This window comes from Ambystoma mexicanum, chromosome 4p (assembly GCF_040938575.1).
Source record: "Ambystoma mexicanum isolate Mex_15411 chromosome 4p, UKY_AmexF1_1, whole genome shotgun sequence".
Taxonomy (NCBI): domain Eukaryota; kingdom Metazoa; phylum Chordata; class Amphibia; order Caudata; family Ambystomatidae; genus Ambystoma; species Ambystoma mexicanum.
Window position 1 is genome coordinate 598350312 of NC_090927.1, and position 15222 is coordinate 598365533.

Genomic DNA, 15222 nt, shown 5'->3' on the forward strand with positions numbered 1-15222 from the left:
CGGGTATGCCCAGACGTGGGTCCCGGGCCTGCTGGGCCTAAGCAACTCCTCACTGAGGCGGCCCAACAAGGCTGAAACGTGTCTGGGGATGCTTGCGGTCTCGTGCAGAAGAGATGCGAACTAGCAGTTTGGGCTGGACTGCCCCTTTTGGAGTGGGACCAAGGCTGATTTGCATATGGTCTTTCCCCTGCTGTGATCGCTTGGCAGGTGAATAACGATGGTCTGGAGGATTTCCCAGAAGAATGCCAGAGGTTAATAGTCATGCTAAACCTTCCAACCATCAACTCATTGTTTCTGCCTCATCAGTGTAAAAGACATTTTCTAAAAGTGTACTTGTTAATGTCAATCTCTCCTCAAATATTACCCTGATTTGTTTTTCACTACACTGGCTTCCATTAAAATAGTGTTGCCATCTTAAGTTCTCTGCGCAGTCCAGCCGTGTTTTTTTTGGAGAGGACCTTGCTTCCTTTCCACCTGCTTCACTAGCGATTTCCTGAGCTAAGCCGCTTGCTCAGGGGGTAATTGTTGTTGAACGTTCTGTGCTTTAGTAGGACCAATGATGGGTGATCTTCTTTGGCATCTGGTAATTCGAACTCTTCATTCATCTGCTTTGTCCCATCAGCATTCTGAAAGCTTTCCATCAGTCCTGGAAGACCTGCATTTTTGCTACTACTTTCTCACAAACCCCGAGCTCGTCTGACCACTTTATTTGCCCCAGCACCAAGGCACCCATGTGTGGGTATACACGTGCCATATGAATGGTCCCAGCATAACATAACAAAATGGCGGGAATACTAAGGCAAAATAACAATATCACTTTTTCAATACAGCACACCACTCCAGATTCCGCATTTTTCTAAGTTCTATATCAATAGGAATATGATGATATTGCATCTAACAAACACACTGAGAATCGAACTTGCTGAGTGCAATCTGGCCCCACGTGGTGAATGCACATTTACTTGGGCACACGATGCTAAAACCTGGTGTTTGTTTTGTGCAACCAGTCACAGAATAGCAAACATGTCCTATGATGTGCAAAACTAGTAGACATGGGAACATTATTCCAATGTTTGGGGTATGAGCGTAGTTCCTGCCAATATGATTGCACTAACTGGGCATATGATGTGATCCTTACAGTTCAACACTGACATAAATACTCTTCATGCAGCATTCCCACCCCACATATGACCCTTAAACCACCATGCAATACAAAATGTACACCAAAATGTCAAACACTGACAAACAAAAGCATTGTAAAGAAACCATCCATATGCGTTTCTAAATAAACCTTTTTATACTTTACACAAGACAAAGGGCTTGATTTACAAAGCGTTTTTCATTTGGGTTCAACCCTTGAAAAATGCTTTCGTAAAGCAGTCTTAAAACATAAAACACGACAGACATGTTGGCTTGCTGTCTTTTGCTGGCTGGAGCGGCTTAATCACCTTACAATGGGCCTCATTACGAGGTTCGCAGAATGGGTTAACAGGCTCTGCTAATGGAGGTGGACCCGTTAAACCCATCAGCGAAATTATGAGGTCCCCTCGCGGGACCTGGTAAGTATGCCTGGCAAAACCAGGCGTCGTTACCGGGTCCCGCGAGGGGAAGAGGGAGCAAACAACGGGCCGCTCATAATCGGCCCGTTGTTAGCTCCCTCTCCCATTCCCTTTGAGCACTATGGGGGCTCAGATGGGAATGGGGAAGGCCCGGGCCCGGGTTCCCAGAGGGAGGAATTACCGGCCCTCCGTACTCGGAATGGCCCGGTAATTCCCCATTCTGGGAACCCGGTAAAGGAGCCTGGTTTGGCGGCAGCCATGGAGCTAGGAGCTCCATGGCTACCGCCAAACTTGTAATGAGGCCCTATGGCTTCTTGTTGCTGACTATTAGATCGTTTTATTTATTGTAACCATCTTATTTAGGGAAGTAGCGATAAGTGTGTACTAAAAATGCAATATTCTCTTCAAATTGTACAGTAAACACTCTGAGTACTTCAACATAATTGTACTTACTTGAGGTACCCATTTTGAAGAAACAAAGCTGGTAACTTCAATCGCAGATAAGCCTGTTTCTGAGAGTCGGTTGATAAACTCAATTTTGATTTCAGTTGGAACTATAACCTGGAAAAGCCAAAGACATTAAATATTAAAAATCGTTCTTGAATGTTTGCTGCAAATCATGACGACCTTCCCACATGGTAATGACTATGGGCCTCATTACACGGATGGCGGTAAGGATTTACCGGTACCGGTAAAATACCGGTACCGGTAAATCCTTACCGCCTTACTACGAGGTCCCTTTGCGGGTTGGGGGATTTAACGCCTGCTTTTTGCAGTGCCGTAATTAGCGCCTTTCCCATTCCCATAGAGCCCTATGGGGCAGAAATGGGAATGGGGAAGGGCAATGGTGGAAGGGGGATTTACCGCCCCTCCAACCTTGGAATGGGGCGGTAAATCCCCTTTCCACCAAGGCGGTGCCGGTATTTTACCGGCATGAGCCATGGCGCCATGGCTCACCGCCTACCGTGTAATGAGGCCCTATTTTTCTGTGAGACACCTACAGTGGGAAGGGAAATGAGCAAAGCACAGTCTGTAAACATAAGCAAGGAGTCCTAAATATAAGAACATTGAGAGCGGGGGCCAGATTACATAAAACATTTTGGTGGCACTATTTTTCTTGGCTGGAGGTAAATTATAGCAGATGTAAACTTTGTTCCTAATCACAAAGTGTTTTTTTCACTGTTCTTGTACTGCACAGATGTATGTTTGAGGATATTTTATACCAGATAAAGAACAGCCTCCAAACACCAGGTGTTCACATGGGACAGTGGTGCTTACACTGAAGATGTAGCCCCTGATTCAAGGCCGGTGGCATCCGTTCCCTTCCTTCCAATCTATCCCTTTAGTTATTTTAGTCTAAAAATAAGGAACAAAAGAAGGGGACGAAGAAGAGAAGGACAGGACTGTATCCCACGATGGAGACTGAGGATAATGGAATTAAGGTGAAAAATGAAACAATAACCAAAGAAACGGAACCATAATAAAGAAGGAAAGAAGGGAAAAGAGATTACATTCAGACATGTAGCTAATGAATCCCCTGGTGTCCCACTACAGCAGTTGTAAAAAAGTGAGCTATTTTTTGGGGACCAATGTACTGAAGGGTGGGAGAATGTGTGACAGCCAAAACAAAGCATCAACAACTTCTGTATCCAGGTGCTGTACTACGTGTTCCTGAGGCTTATTCAAATTTGGTCACAATTCGCAACTGGGGAGGGATAATCCGAGCAGTGTTAGGTTTAGATGCACTGTCCAAACAGAAGTGTGTGAGGGGCACTATGACTATCACTTGTTTAAACATTAGCAAATTAAGAGTACTTGTGCAAAATTAGCATTGCACAAAATTCAGTATGGGCAAAAACCTTGTGATCTGGAATATATGAAGTACATGCCCCATTGCAGTTTGACTTGTGCAGTTTATGTGATCCACGCCAAATGTTGATCTTTTTAAAAACACCACACTGCCAATTGTCCATACCCAGAAAAAATGCCATACTACTGGGATGTAACCAAACTGCCCATGCAATGAGGACATAGGCAAATTAAAGTTGTGCATAACAATGCCAGCTTTCCACACAAGTGCAAACACAAAACCACATTAATGGAGTTCAAATTAATAGTTGTACTTTCTACAAAAATGTTAACTTAAGATGTAATCACTTATCTAAGCGTATCTACAATGTAATTGTTTGGAAAATGTTGCATTGTAGCACAATGAGAAGCATTACTTTTTCATTCTGCAATCCATCTCTCGGTCCAACTTCAACGATTTTGACATGCCCCGGGAACCCAGATGTTTGTGATAGCTGAAAAATAAATTTTGATTTGTTATATCTTTCTAACTCAAATTGCATTAAGAACTTTTCAATTTAATTTCACTTTGCTGTTTATTGGTACACAAAATCATAGTTTTCTTGGAAAATATCCTTTTGCAATCATCTCATTTTCATTATGATATATATATGTGATAATCACTGTCTAGAAGCTAGTTCCTCAAACAGGTATATAAGACAGTCAACAAAAATGAACTATTTTCAGCAAAGAAAACCTCTTTGGTGTGCCCAATTATCCAATTGCCCTTAAAATTGAGAGAATGGGGGTCATTACGAGTGCGGCGGTAAGGGGTTAACGGCACCGGTAAGGATGCCAGTGCCGTTAACCCCTTACCACCGCATTCCGAGGTCCCTTAGCGGGTCCCACTAAGGCCAGTTGGTAAAACCAGCTGTCCTTAGCGGGAGCCGCTAAGGGACCAGGGAGCTAATAACTGGCCCGTTATTAGCTCCCTCCCCATTCCCATTGAGCCCTATGGGAGCTTGAATGGGAATGGGGAAGGGTTTTTTGAATGGGGACTTACCGGGTCCGCCAAGATTGGAATGACCCGGTAAATCCCCATTCAGAGAACCCAGACACGACTTTGGAGACTTTGGAGGCAGCCATGCTGCTAATAGCACCATGGCTGCCTCCAAACTCGTAATGACTCGTAATGACCCCCTGGCACACGTTGTCCCTCAATTTTATTACTGACTTACCACCCAGTCAAGGGTTTAACACTATTCTTGTGGTCGTGGACCTATTTTCAAAAATGGCACACTTCATTCCTCTTAAAGGGCTCCCAAATGCTTCCACTCTGGCAACTGTATTTCTTGAAGGCATCGTACGGCTCCATGGGTTTCCTTCAGTTTTGGTCTCAGACCGAGGTACTCAATTTGTATCTAACTTCTGGAGAAAATGCTGCTCTATGGCCCAGATAGACATCCGGCTATCCACCAGTCACCATCGCCAAACGGATGGTCAAACTGAGAGGACAAATCAGACGCTCGAGCAGTATCTGCATTGCATGTTACACCAAGCTGAAGGAAGCTGGTTCGACCTATTATGGATAGCTGAATATGCTTATAATAATTCCCTACACACCAGCACTGGTCAGACACCCTTTTATACCATGTATGGCAGGCACCCACGTACTTCTGAGTTGGACGTTCCTACAACCCTGGAAATGCCAGCAGTCAAAACCTTGCACACAACCATTTCTCAAACCTTTAAAAGGGCAGCTGAACACCTACTTCAATCTAAGAATCGCCAAAAGAAGTTTGCTGATCAACACCGAGGAAAGGCCCCCAACTACCAAGTGGGAGACAAAGTCTGGCTGGCGTCTAATCACGTGTCCATTAAAGGAACCCGAACTTTCCGTCCAAGATACCTGGGTCCATTCACTGTCACCTCTGTGATAAATCCTGTGGTGGTCAGACTAGCTTTGCCGTCAAACATGCAGATTCATCCTGTGTTCCACGTGTCTCTCCTTAAACCTGTTCAACCTGGGACCTGGGTAGTAACGCCACCGCAGCCAGTAGTAGTCATTGGGGAGCCAGAATTCCAAGTCAAGGACATCCTAGATTCAAAGTACGTCAGATCCAAATTATACTACTTAGTAGACTGGAAGGGGTATGGTCCACAAGACAGGACATGGGAGCCTTGTGAGTACATCCATGCACCTCGCTTGCTAAGACGATTTCACCAAAACCATCCAACCAAACCAGGACCAGACAGAAGAGCCACCTTGAGAGGAGCCTTGGGGGGGAGTGCAGTCATGATTCCTGCCCCTCATGTCCTCAGCCCTCCAGGATATCAGGCTGGAGCCAGGCCAGATCCCCTACATGGCCCTCAAGGGCCTTTCCATCCCTCCAAAGACCCACTTGGAGTCAGACTTGGCACTTGTGGCACCAGACTCACTCACTCCCATAGGATATCATTGGGGATTGGACTTGTAGTGCATTGATGGGAACAAGATGGATGCCCCCACATATTTCGGTTCCCAGAACTGCATGCGCGGTCTAGTCTTTTGGGTGTGGTTCAGTCCAGAGACACCTGGGATACCCAGAGACTATTTAAGCCACACCCAGGCTGAGAAACATGCTTTGCATTTTCTGCACCTGCAGCGTGACACTCACCGTGTTCGGATCGGTCTCCAGTAGGCCTGCATCTTTCTTCTGCGCTCAGCTCCTGCAAGAACACCGTTAGGAACAGCCTTACCTTGCTGCGCTTCTGTCCATCATTCATCGCTCCTTCTGTTCTACGGGCATCTTCGGCGCTGTCATTCCCATCCCGGTATGCTGCTTCCTAAGGAAAAGGGAAAAGAACAGAAAAAAAGGCATTAGTAAGCATTCTGCAAATCTTTGCTTATTTTTAAATACTGTACGAGCTTCAAACGCTTACCTGAATCCCAGCCTCTCTGGGGGAACTCTGTCTCCGGAACTTCTCATCCATCTGCAAGAGGGAAAAGACACTCCAGGTTAGCGTGGAAACATCTAGAGCCGCTGCATACCGTGCTTACCCACCGCATATGTTCTTCATAACCGGCATCCAAACTGAGAACGTTGCGGCACCTACAAGACACAGAAAAAGAACTCAGTTCAATAAAAATACAAAAGGGGTGCATCGCGCATCGTGCGCTCACTCACCTTCAGCAATACTCATCTCAGCAGCACGCCACCATCCCCGGACGCCGGCCATCATCTAAGGAAGGAAAGGAATGAAGTTTGAGAACTGTTCAAAAGACTCATTATGCTTACCTGTCAGACTCTTGCCAGTGAAGTAACTAGGAAGCAACGAGCCTGCATCAATCAACGCACCTGTGCACTGAAAGCAGGATGGAGAGCACACTATCCAAGGAAACAAGGTGAGCTGTGGATCAAAGGGAAGGGTTGGAACCCGGGGAAGAAGGTCTTCATGCACACAGAGACAATAGGGAGTTAAACTATACCAATCCTGTGTTTCAGGCCCAGTCTCCAGTCGAATAGCCTCCAGGGAAGGGTTTGAGGTCGTAAGAGGTCAGAACAGGCTGAGTGACATCCCCGTGGACACCAGGTGAGCGTTACACCTCTCAGCTGGACACCTTACAGAGACCTTTGATTGAGCATGCAGGCGGTGCTGGACAACTCTCTGAAAGGTATTGTATATCTTGGTTTCAAAGTTCAATCACTCATCTGCAGTTCAACTTTACTTGTGTTGGTTATCACGTGCATTTCCTACAATGTTCATTGCAGCGCTCGCCATACAATGTTGCCACTTCAACACAGACCGGTCTTGTATCTGTCTCCCCAACTCACCAGTTGTGTTTACTTCACTGACACTGCTTTGTTGTTGGAGCCAAGCACAGTACCACGGCAGCTGGCGATTCTCTGCGCTTTGCTCATCAACGCGGGAGGGCCCCAGGTACCTCCGACACACAATCCAGGATTCCTCAGCCTGGTTTCCTGGTCTTACACTTTCTGTTTTCTGTTGGTGTTATAAAAGGGGGGTGATTGACTTCCTAAGAACCCTACCTGGTAGGATGGGGTAAAGGTGTTACAGGGAGGGGTATACTGTGTCTCACCAGCCGATGTCCCACTCCCCGAAAACCCTTCACCCAGGTAATCCTCCCACACTGGTCTACCCCCAGGAACTGGATCCAAAAGTGATGACATGTCCTGGCCACCTAGATGACAGATCCCTGGGGACTAGTGGGCGAGACACCTTCTGGTTTCTCACAGTTCCCAAACTTCTCTTCCATACTATCAGCTCCTCACTTATGCAAGGCATTGTCTCCAATGCACTGAAAACTGTTGATATCCTGCTCCTTCTAAAGAAGTCCACATTTGGCCCAGGCACCATAACCAAGTACCACCCCATCATCCGTTGGCAAGATCATTGAAAAGACTTCCATGCTTCAATTATACAAAACGATTGTCCAAAACAACCTACCTCAAGAATACAAGACTGACTTCTGACCAAAATGCCAGATGAGACCGCCACCATCCAGGAGGTCATTGACAAGGTATTCCCTAACATGGACAAGGGCAACACATCTCTCCTGGTTCTTCTGAAACTCTTGCCACATTCAACAACTCAACACCAAATTGCTACTCAACACCCTGGTCTCTCCCACAGTGCTTCAATGGTTTGATTCCTACGTCACCAACAGAAAATAACTAAATCAGATGCACACCCGCAGATCCCGACAACGACCAGCGACTTTTGAAGCTCCCAAATGCGCCATTTTCTCCCCTGTCATCTTTAACCGCTGTGGCCACTAGGGGCACTCAGCTTAATTTAACACCAACATCTACAAATATGCTGGTGACACACAGCTATGACTGAAGTTCAACTGCTTTGGTGACATTATCCAATCGAAGCACTGCCTGTCCACCATTCAAGACTGGATTTCAGGTAAAACTAAACACTGAAAAAACTCTCCATCCTCCCTGGGGGCACCATCAAAGACACCCAAGTACAAAACTAGCTGACACAGACGGATCTTGATTGCCTCTCCCACCACCTCATCCCTATGGAAAAGTGCCTTAATAATGTGCGACCTTATCTGCAGAGCACACATTTCATAGAAGACACACACATGATGAAACTAACTCTGATTCCTGCTCTGAATCAAACCCTTTGTCCCCATCTCAGATGCAGATCTGTCGCCCAGACCCTGGTGCTCTCCCACCAGGATGATGAGAATACTCTCCTGGCAGGTGTCCCAACAACTACCGTCACCCTTCTGGAAGCTGTCCAGCACGCTCCAACATGCCTCATTGCCAGGGGTGGACTGGCCTATGCGGAACTCTGGAGATTTCCTGGTAGGCCTCTGCACCCTGGGCCTCTTTTGTCTAGTATTTCCAAATGTTCCCATAGGAAAAGTGTTGGGCTTGGTGAAAATGTGTAACACAGGGCCACTTTGAAAATGTATTCCAGGGCCTCTTTTGGTTCCCAGTCCACCCCTTCTCATTGCGGGACTGAACAAATCCAAATATGTCCCCCACTCTCACAGAGACATGCTGATTACCCCTGCAAACTCGCATCTTCTAGACAGCCTGCTTCACTTGCAAAACTCTAATGTCAAAGACGTCATCACTGAGCTGAAAAGATGATCATTATGAAATGGCTGTTGAGTGATTTTAACTACTATTGAAAAAGAAAATAAGCAACAATAGGGATGCAATTAAAGCTGCCTTGCTGAGCTGCGTTGGTGCTGCCCAACTTAATGAATTACATAACTGCTGTGAACTTAAAGGCTATGCTAGCTCAGGCGCCACACTAGCCTATGATCTGCATCCATACAGAAAGCATATTTCCTTATGAAGCTTTTTATGCAGGATCAAAGGAGTCATAGATCTATCTCTACACAAGCACATTAATAAAATGTAGTGCTACTGGCAGAATTGTAGGGCTGGGACGGTGTCATTGACATATAAGGTGCAGCTAACTTAAGACTGGCTCTACCCCAGCCCTCCTGGGGTTTATACGGATAATCCAATATGGAAAAATGATATTTACAAACGCCTAAGGAAGGCAGATTTTGCATAAGGAAGGCAGATTATGCCAGAACAATGTCGGCTGTAAGGCCAAGGAAAGTGAGAAAGGACAGGGTAAGTGCCTGATTGAGAGCATTACATTCTGAATGTCAGCTGGATGGCAGCTTGCTCCTCTTGTGTGTAGGCACTTGAAATACTTGGGTATAAGCGTGCTACAAATAACATATCATATCATATCAATATCATACCCTCTCTACAAATCTGTTGTTCTAGTTGCTCCGAAGTTTGAGTGCAGACACATTGACCATTCTTTGCTTAGGCTCCAAGTTGAGACACATGGTATCATTCTGGCGTTGCAGTGCCTCTAAAAAGTGAAGGTACTGTCCTAATGAGTATAGAAGTGCAGCTGAGAAATGCAGATGCTTTGTTATCCAAAGAATTACAGCTGTCGTGAAAAGGACAAGTACAGCAGCGCTATTTGAAGTATATCTGCTGGCTGAGTAGGGCAGGTACAATACAACGCTATTGGAAAGTGAAGCTGTCTTGGTGCAAATGTGTGGATTGTGGCACTTAGGAAGGACCCTGTTAGCAATTGGAGTTACTGTCACATACATTGGGTAGTTCTCTACTGAAAAAGAGGGTAGCCCCTCAGTCTGTCCTCCGGTGTGCATTCGACTTTTCACAAGTGTATTTACACGTTCAGATATGCATTTGTTGAAAAGTATGGACACGAGGTATTCAAAACATAAACGGTTTTCATTATAAAAACAGATTTGAAACTAACTGATTTTTGGCAGTTGTTATTACATGTGTGTTCATTACATGTTTGACATTCCCTCTTCATTACACCAACCCGTGGGCCAGCAGCAGCGCTATTAAAATGAATTTTCCAAATGCCCTCTGTATTACAATGAAACAGAGATAGATCAGGAAAATACAAAGCATTGGACACCTTTTGGCAGAAGATTTTGTACCCCGGTACTCTTCTTAACATGACTGCGCAGTTCGCCGTTTTTAAACAAACACGCTTTTCAAGAAAAGCAACATTTCAAGGCAGCATTTTTGTTTTCTCCACATTTAGCCATTAATCCAGGGGGTGCTGCAGCACCCCGAGTTCCAGCGCCACTGAGCACAGTGCATTCCTTCCAAATCCCAGGTATTAAATCAGTGGCCCTCGGTAGTACCTGCTCCGGGGGCGTGTCATCCGCAATCCAAAGATGCTCCTTGAGCAGGAGGTGCTGGTAGCTGAGGCAGTGCTTCACCGCTACTGGAACGTTGCCCATCGGGAAACGGGAGCTGCGTGCTCAGACCGATTTCTCTAGCCCTCGCTCTAGTTATCCGCCTCGACATCTATGAGAAACCAGGAAGGGAAAACAAACACGCCCAACCTTTCTGCACCCTTACTGCAGTGATTGGGTGATGTCAGAGGAACTGCTTCGCATTCGCACACGTGACTGAAAGGGTGCAGAGGCTGACAACTGCAGGGAATCCCCGTTTCCACAGCAACAGCATCAGCTTGATAGATGCTTAACCAGTTGAGCTTTCTGATGTAATTGCAAACCGCGATGGGTAGTGGAGATGGTTGTATTGTGTATGTAAAGGAAAGTATTGTTTTCTATTTTGCAACGTGCTCTTACTCGAAAAAAACGTGTTTACGGACGTGAAAACGCAAACATTGTAGAGGTGTTTTTGTTCTTAGATATATTATAAAAGTAATAGATACATATTAAACCTCATTGTCAATTACACATTTAAGGAATGTCTACACAATCTGCAAAACGCTTCTTTTAAAACAAAACGAAACATATAAATATTGTACTTTTGAAATAAATGAACAGCTCATAAAAGAAGAACTCTTATTAATGTTAGGGGTATTAAAAACCCTGTATAGCATCTTTTTGGATCTTAAAATGCCGCAGGGTAAATAAAGCACGAGTGTGGCACTTATATTTATAATATGTATAGTAAACAATAGGATGGTGAGAAAGACATCTTATTACAAACCGTGATGTACCATAGCCTTGGCTAGTCCTGGGCAAATGCCTTGCCCAACTCACAGGAACGATTCCTGCTAAGTCCTTCTTCTATTTTTTCATGACTAAGTCCTCCTACTTCGATGCACCTGCTATGCTAATAACACGACTAGGAACATTTTTGAAGCATCCAGACTCAGCAGTAACCTTTGGGATACCTGCCTAATACTCATGTGCTAGTACTTTTCCATGGTCCTACAGCCTTACAACAGTCTCAATACGCTTATGTGTCATGATCAGGCGTCTCAGTGCCAAGACCTTTTTGTGCAAGTCAGCAATCTATTCTGCCAGCTGCCTAATGCCATTCTGGCCTCATTGCAATGTACCATCTGCTTTTATTATGATTGCATTCATATTATTATAAGAAGACACCTTGATGAGAAATCCAGCAAAGGTGAAACGATAATTATTTGATCAAGACTGGATTAACACCCGGGAAATGGTAAGAAGCATGACTCGTTATGGTCACAAGGGGTTGGAACACAGACCCAGAGGAAAGCCATCAATATATCTGGAAAAATCCCCAAGCACACATCTGAGAAGCCACGTTTTTTCCCTCTCGTTTGAATTTGATGCCCACTCGAGAAATTACAGAAGTAAGAAAAGCAAAAAACGTCAGAAATGATAAATGATGAATGCAGACCATGTAAAGAACACAGTGAAACATTGTTCCCTTTGATTGTGTTGTGCCCAATGTTAAAAATGCAAAGAACGAGGTGGCTGGGCAATGTTTCCTTTGCATATTACCATGCTGACTGCAGACCAAATCTCCTTAACACTGGCTTTATTAGCATTCCTGAGGGAAGTGTTTTTGTTTTCGATAATGGACAAAAAGCACGATATCTAGCCACTCAATACATACTGGTTTTCTGAACTCTTTATTTCTCTTTTATAAATTCCGTTAAAGGGGATGGGCATGACCCCTTCTGAAGCTGTGGAGCAATTTTAGTTTTGAATAACTTATTCTTGTGTATTTTGTATGTTATTGTATGTCTTAGAGATGTATATTGGTCTGATAAATAGCTGTAAGGTTTACATTTTAAACCAAATGCTAATTAAAAGAAAAGAAAATAATAATAATATTATTATTCGTACAATTATTATTAATAGGATTAATAAGAACAATATTGTTATTAATGTATTTATTAAGTGCATAACTTGGGGAAACAGCAGAGTGCTTTAAAAGTCATACAGGGACGTACATGGTGAGGGAATCTGGTTTGTTAGGGATCAATACAAGGGAGCAAGGAGGTAACAGTGGGGGGGGTGAGAAATATGGCAGAAAAACCTCTACAGACAAGGCCAGGAAACAGGGGGGTCACCTTGACCAAGTCACAGGTTGGGAGAGGAGTAGAGGGTTGTGGACCTAGGTATTGAGGGGGAGCCATCCCTTGAAGAGGAGGGCCTCCATCCCGTCTATAAGTGCAGAAGTGATGGTGTGAATCTGGTATTGACGGGGAGGAGATTCTACAGTCTGGAGTATGGAGAGAGAAGGTGTAACTTCTGGTTTATTCTCAGCTGAGCTGTAGTAACTGAGGTCTCATATAAGTGAACCAGAAACCCGACCAAAAGCTGTCTCATAATATTATTTGTTAGTGCTATTAGTGCAACACATTTCTATGTTAAATGCCCATGATGTAAGTCAAAGGTTACTTACTCTGACAATAAAAGAAACATAACACATTCGAATACTTAAGCACACAGAGAACAACTGTAGCACACAATGCTGGAATGAAATGATACTACCACAATCCCTTCTATTGCCCTTAATTCACAACCAATCACTTTGTTCAGATAACAAAACACACGCATGACCTGTTGCAATGAATTGAGTTTGTATGGTCACCAGGCCAATACAGACTTAACTTTATCGATCCTTTACTACAAGGACTGGACATTCATTTTCATTAGGCACCATTCTCTATTTGTAACTGATCATCAAGGTCATTTTCAACATCATATTTTCTTCTATGAAAATAAACATATGGTGCTTAGTCATTTCAGGAGGTGTAGCTGTATGTACAGTTGCCAAACATATAAAATCAGACGGAGTGCACAGAGTGATATGCGGCTTAAAAAGTTCCTTTCTCTTCCTTAGTTATAGTTTCAGTAATGTGTTTGGTTATCTACAGGGATTATTTGGTGGACCTGGGCAGAGTCCACAAGAGATTCAGAAACTTACGGCTTAATTGTCTTGACCAATTGATAGCAGTCTCATGCTCAAACTTATCATGCCCCTGTTTTACACGGGCAATCACCCATTGTGCTGGCCATTTTACAATGTCCCCGAGGAGTAAAAGAAAGGTGTGAAACTAAGTTACACCTTGCTAATACTGCCTGGCGAATAATTACGGAAGGTGTGTGACCACTGTTGGAGATATTTATGGGGCAACAATTAATGCAGAGAGTTAATTTCCCCCAATTAAAACTGTCTGTTCAGATATACAAACATTAACATTGCAAAGAAGCATCCATACCCTGCACAGTTAGTCGCCTAGCCCATCACTCACAGATCCTTAAACTCCAAGACACTATGAAAAAGGAATGCCTGTGTTATGTAAGACTCAATAACTTGGCATAACCCGTTATAGCAAAGGGTTACACTCCTTCTGATTTGAGGTAGTACTCTGAACGGTCCAGGCAACTATGGAGACTGGCAGCAAGAGGGAAGGACATTAATGTCAGCTGTGCTAGCTAGTTACAAATATCAGGGCCTGCCTGGTGGTCTGTGAGATACTGGCAACGTCCCTGGCTGAGCGACTACTTTTTCACTCACGGGACTGAAGGACAGAAGCACAAATAGGTAGGACTGTCAGGCTGCTAGACAGGGACTGCTCACAACAGGTCGCTGTAGATGCACCAAAACACACGGTGAGGAGCCATGATGAGTATGAGGCAATGCTATGACTGTTCCACCTAACCCCCAGATGGCAGCTGACGACTTTTTAAAACACTAAACGCAGAGCCACTGAGCAGCTGAGTAGGTTGGATTTATACTCTGCACATCTGGGAAAGTGCTGGGGGAAATCTAGCAAAATGATCACTCGCACAAAGAAGGACTGGGGAGTAAGACAGACCGGAGTGGAGTGCAGAGAAGAAGAGAGCAGCCCAAATGGGAGGGAGACCTAGGGGTACCCTTCCCTATAGATGGTCAAACAGGAAACAGGGCAAAGAGATGGGTCTGACTTAATTGGACCACTGTCAGAGAGCCTTAGAGGAATAAATGTGGCGATGGAGAGAGACATTCTGATGTTGGACCTAATGGACCACGAGGCCCAGGGAGAACACAGCCACCTGGAGGAACACATGGGGGTGGCAGTTGCTGCACACCATGGTGATCTAAGAGGAAAGCAATCTAGGCGGCTCTTGGCCAGATTTCTGGGGTTGGAAAGGTACTGCCACTGAATATCTCATTGAGGACCCACTTATCTGCACACAACATAGGTGTGGTAAGTGTAGCACATCAGAATATATGACAGCGGAAGGGACACAGGCCAAAGTCAATTAAAATAATAGGGGGTACAATAGGGTACTTCCAATAACCAACCATACTAAAAAACACCTCTCAAAGTCTGATCTAAACACCATCACAACTCTACAGCAAAACAAACTGCACACACTTCACCACACTGCAACAACGAAACAAACCACACATAGCTTTGTACAACAGCACATGATGGTTACCAACCAAAAAACACACCTACGCTCAGCAAACGGTGTAAACAGACCTGAAGCTGCCAACAGCACTTCACAGCTCCCTTGCTCGTTTCTCCCACTCAGTCCGACTAACGTACACCCCCCACCCTCTTGCCATACATACAGATCCACCAGATCAACCAGAGC

At 44.7% G+C, this 15222-nt stretch overlaps 1 protein-coding gene across 4 annotated transcripts in view; it reads right to left on the reverse strand.

Moving 5' to 3' along the window:
• The window catches only part of HMGCLL1 (3-hydroxy-3-methylglutaryl-CoA lyase like 1), a 696896-nt gene extending 686120 nt beyond the window's left edge, over positions 1-10776 (reverse strand). The window contains exons 1-3 of one of the 4 annotated variants that reach the window (XM_069606147.1): positions 10531-10776; positions 3785-3862; positions 2013-2120 (exon numbers count right to left, since the gene is read on the reverse strand). In XM_069606147.1, the coding sequence (XP_069462248.1) occupies positions 2013-2120; positions 3785-3862; positions 10531-10629 (285 nt within the window). In that variant the 5' untranslated portion in view covers positions 10630-10776. The remainder of the gene's footprint in view (positions 1-2012; positions 2121-3784; positions 3863-10530) is intronic. The other 3 variants (XM_069606145.1, XM_069606144.1, XM_069606146.1) reach the window with 3 other exon arrangements.
• Between the last annotated feature and the right edge of the window lie 4446 nt (positions 10777-15222).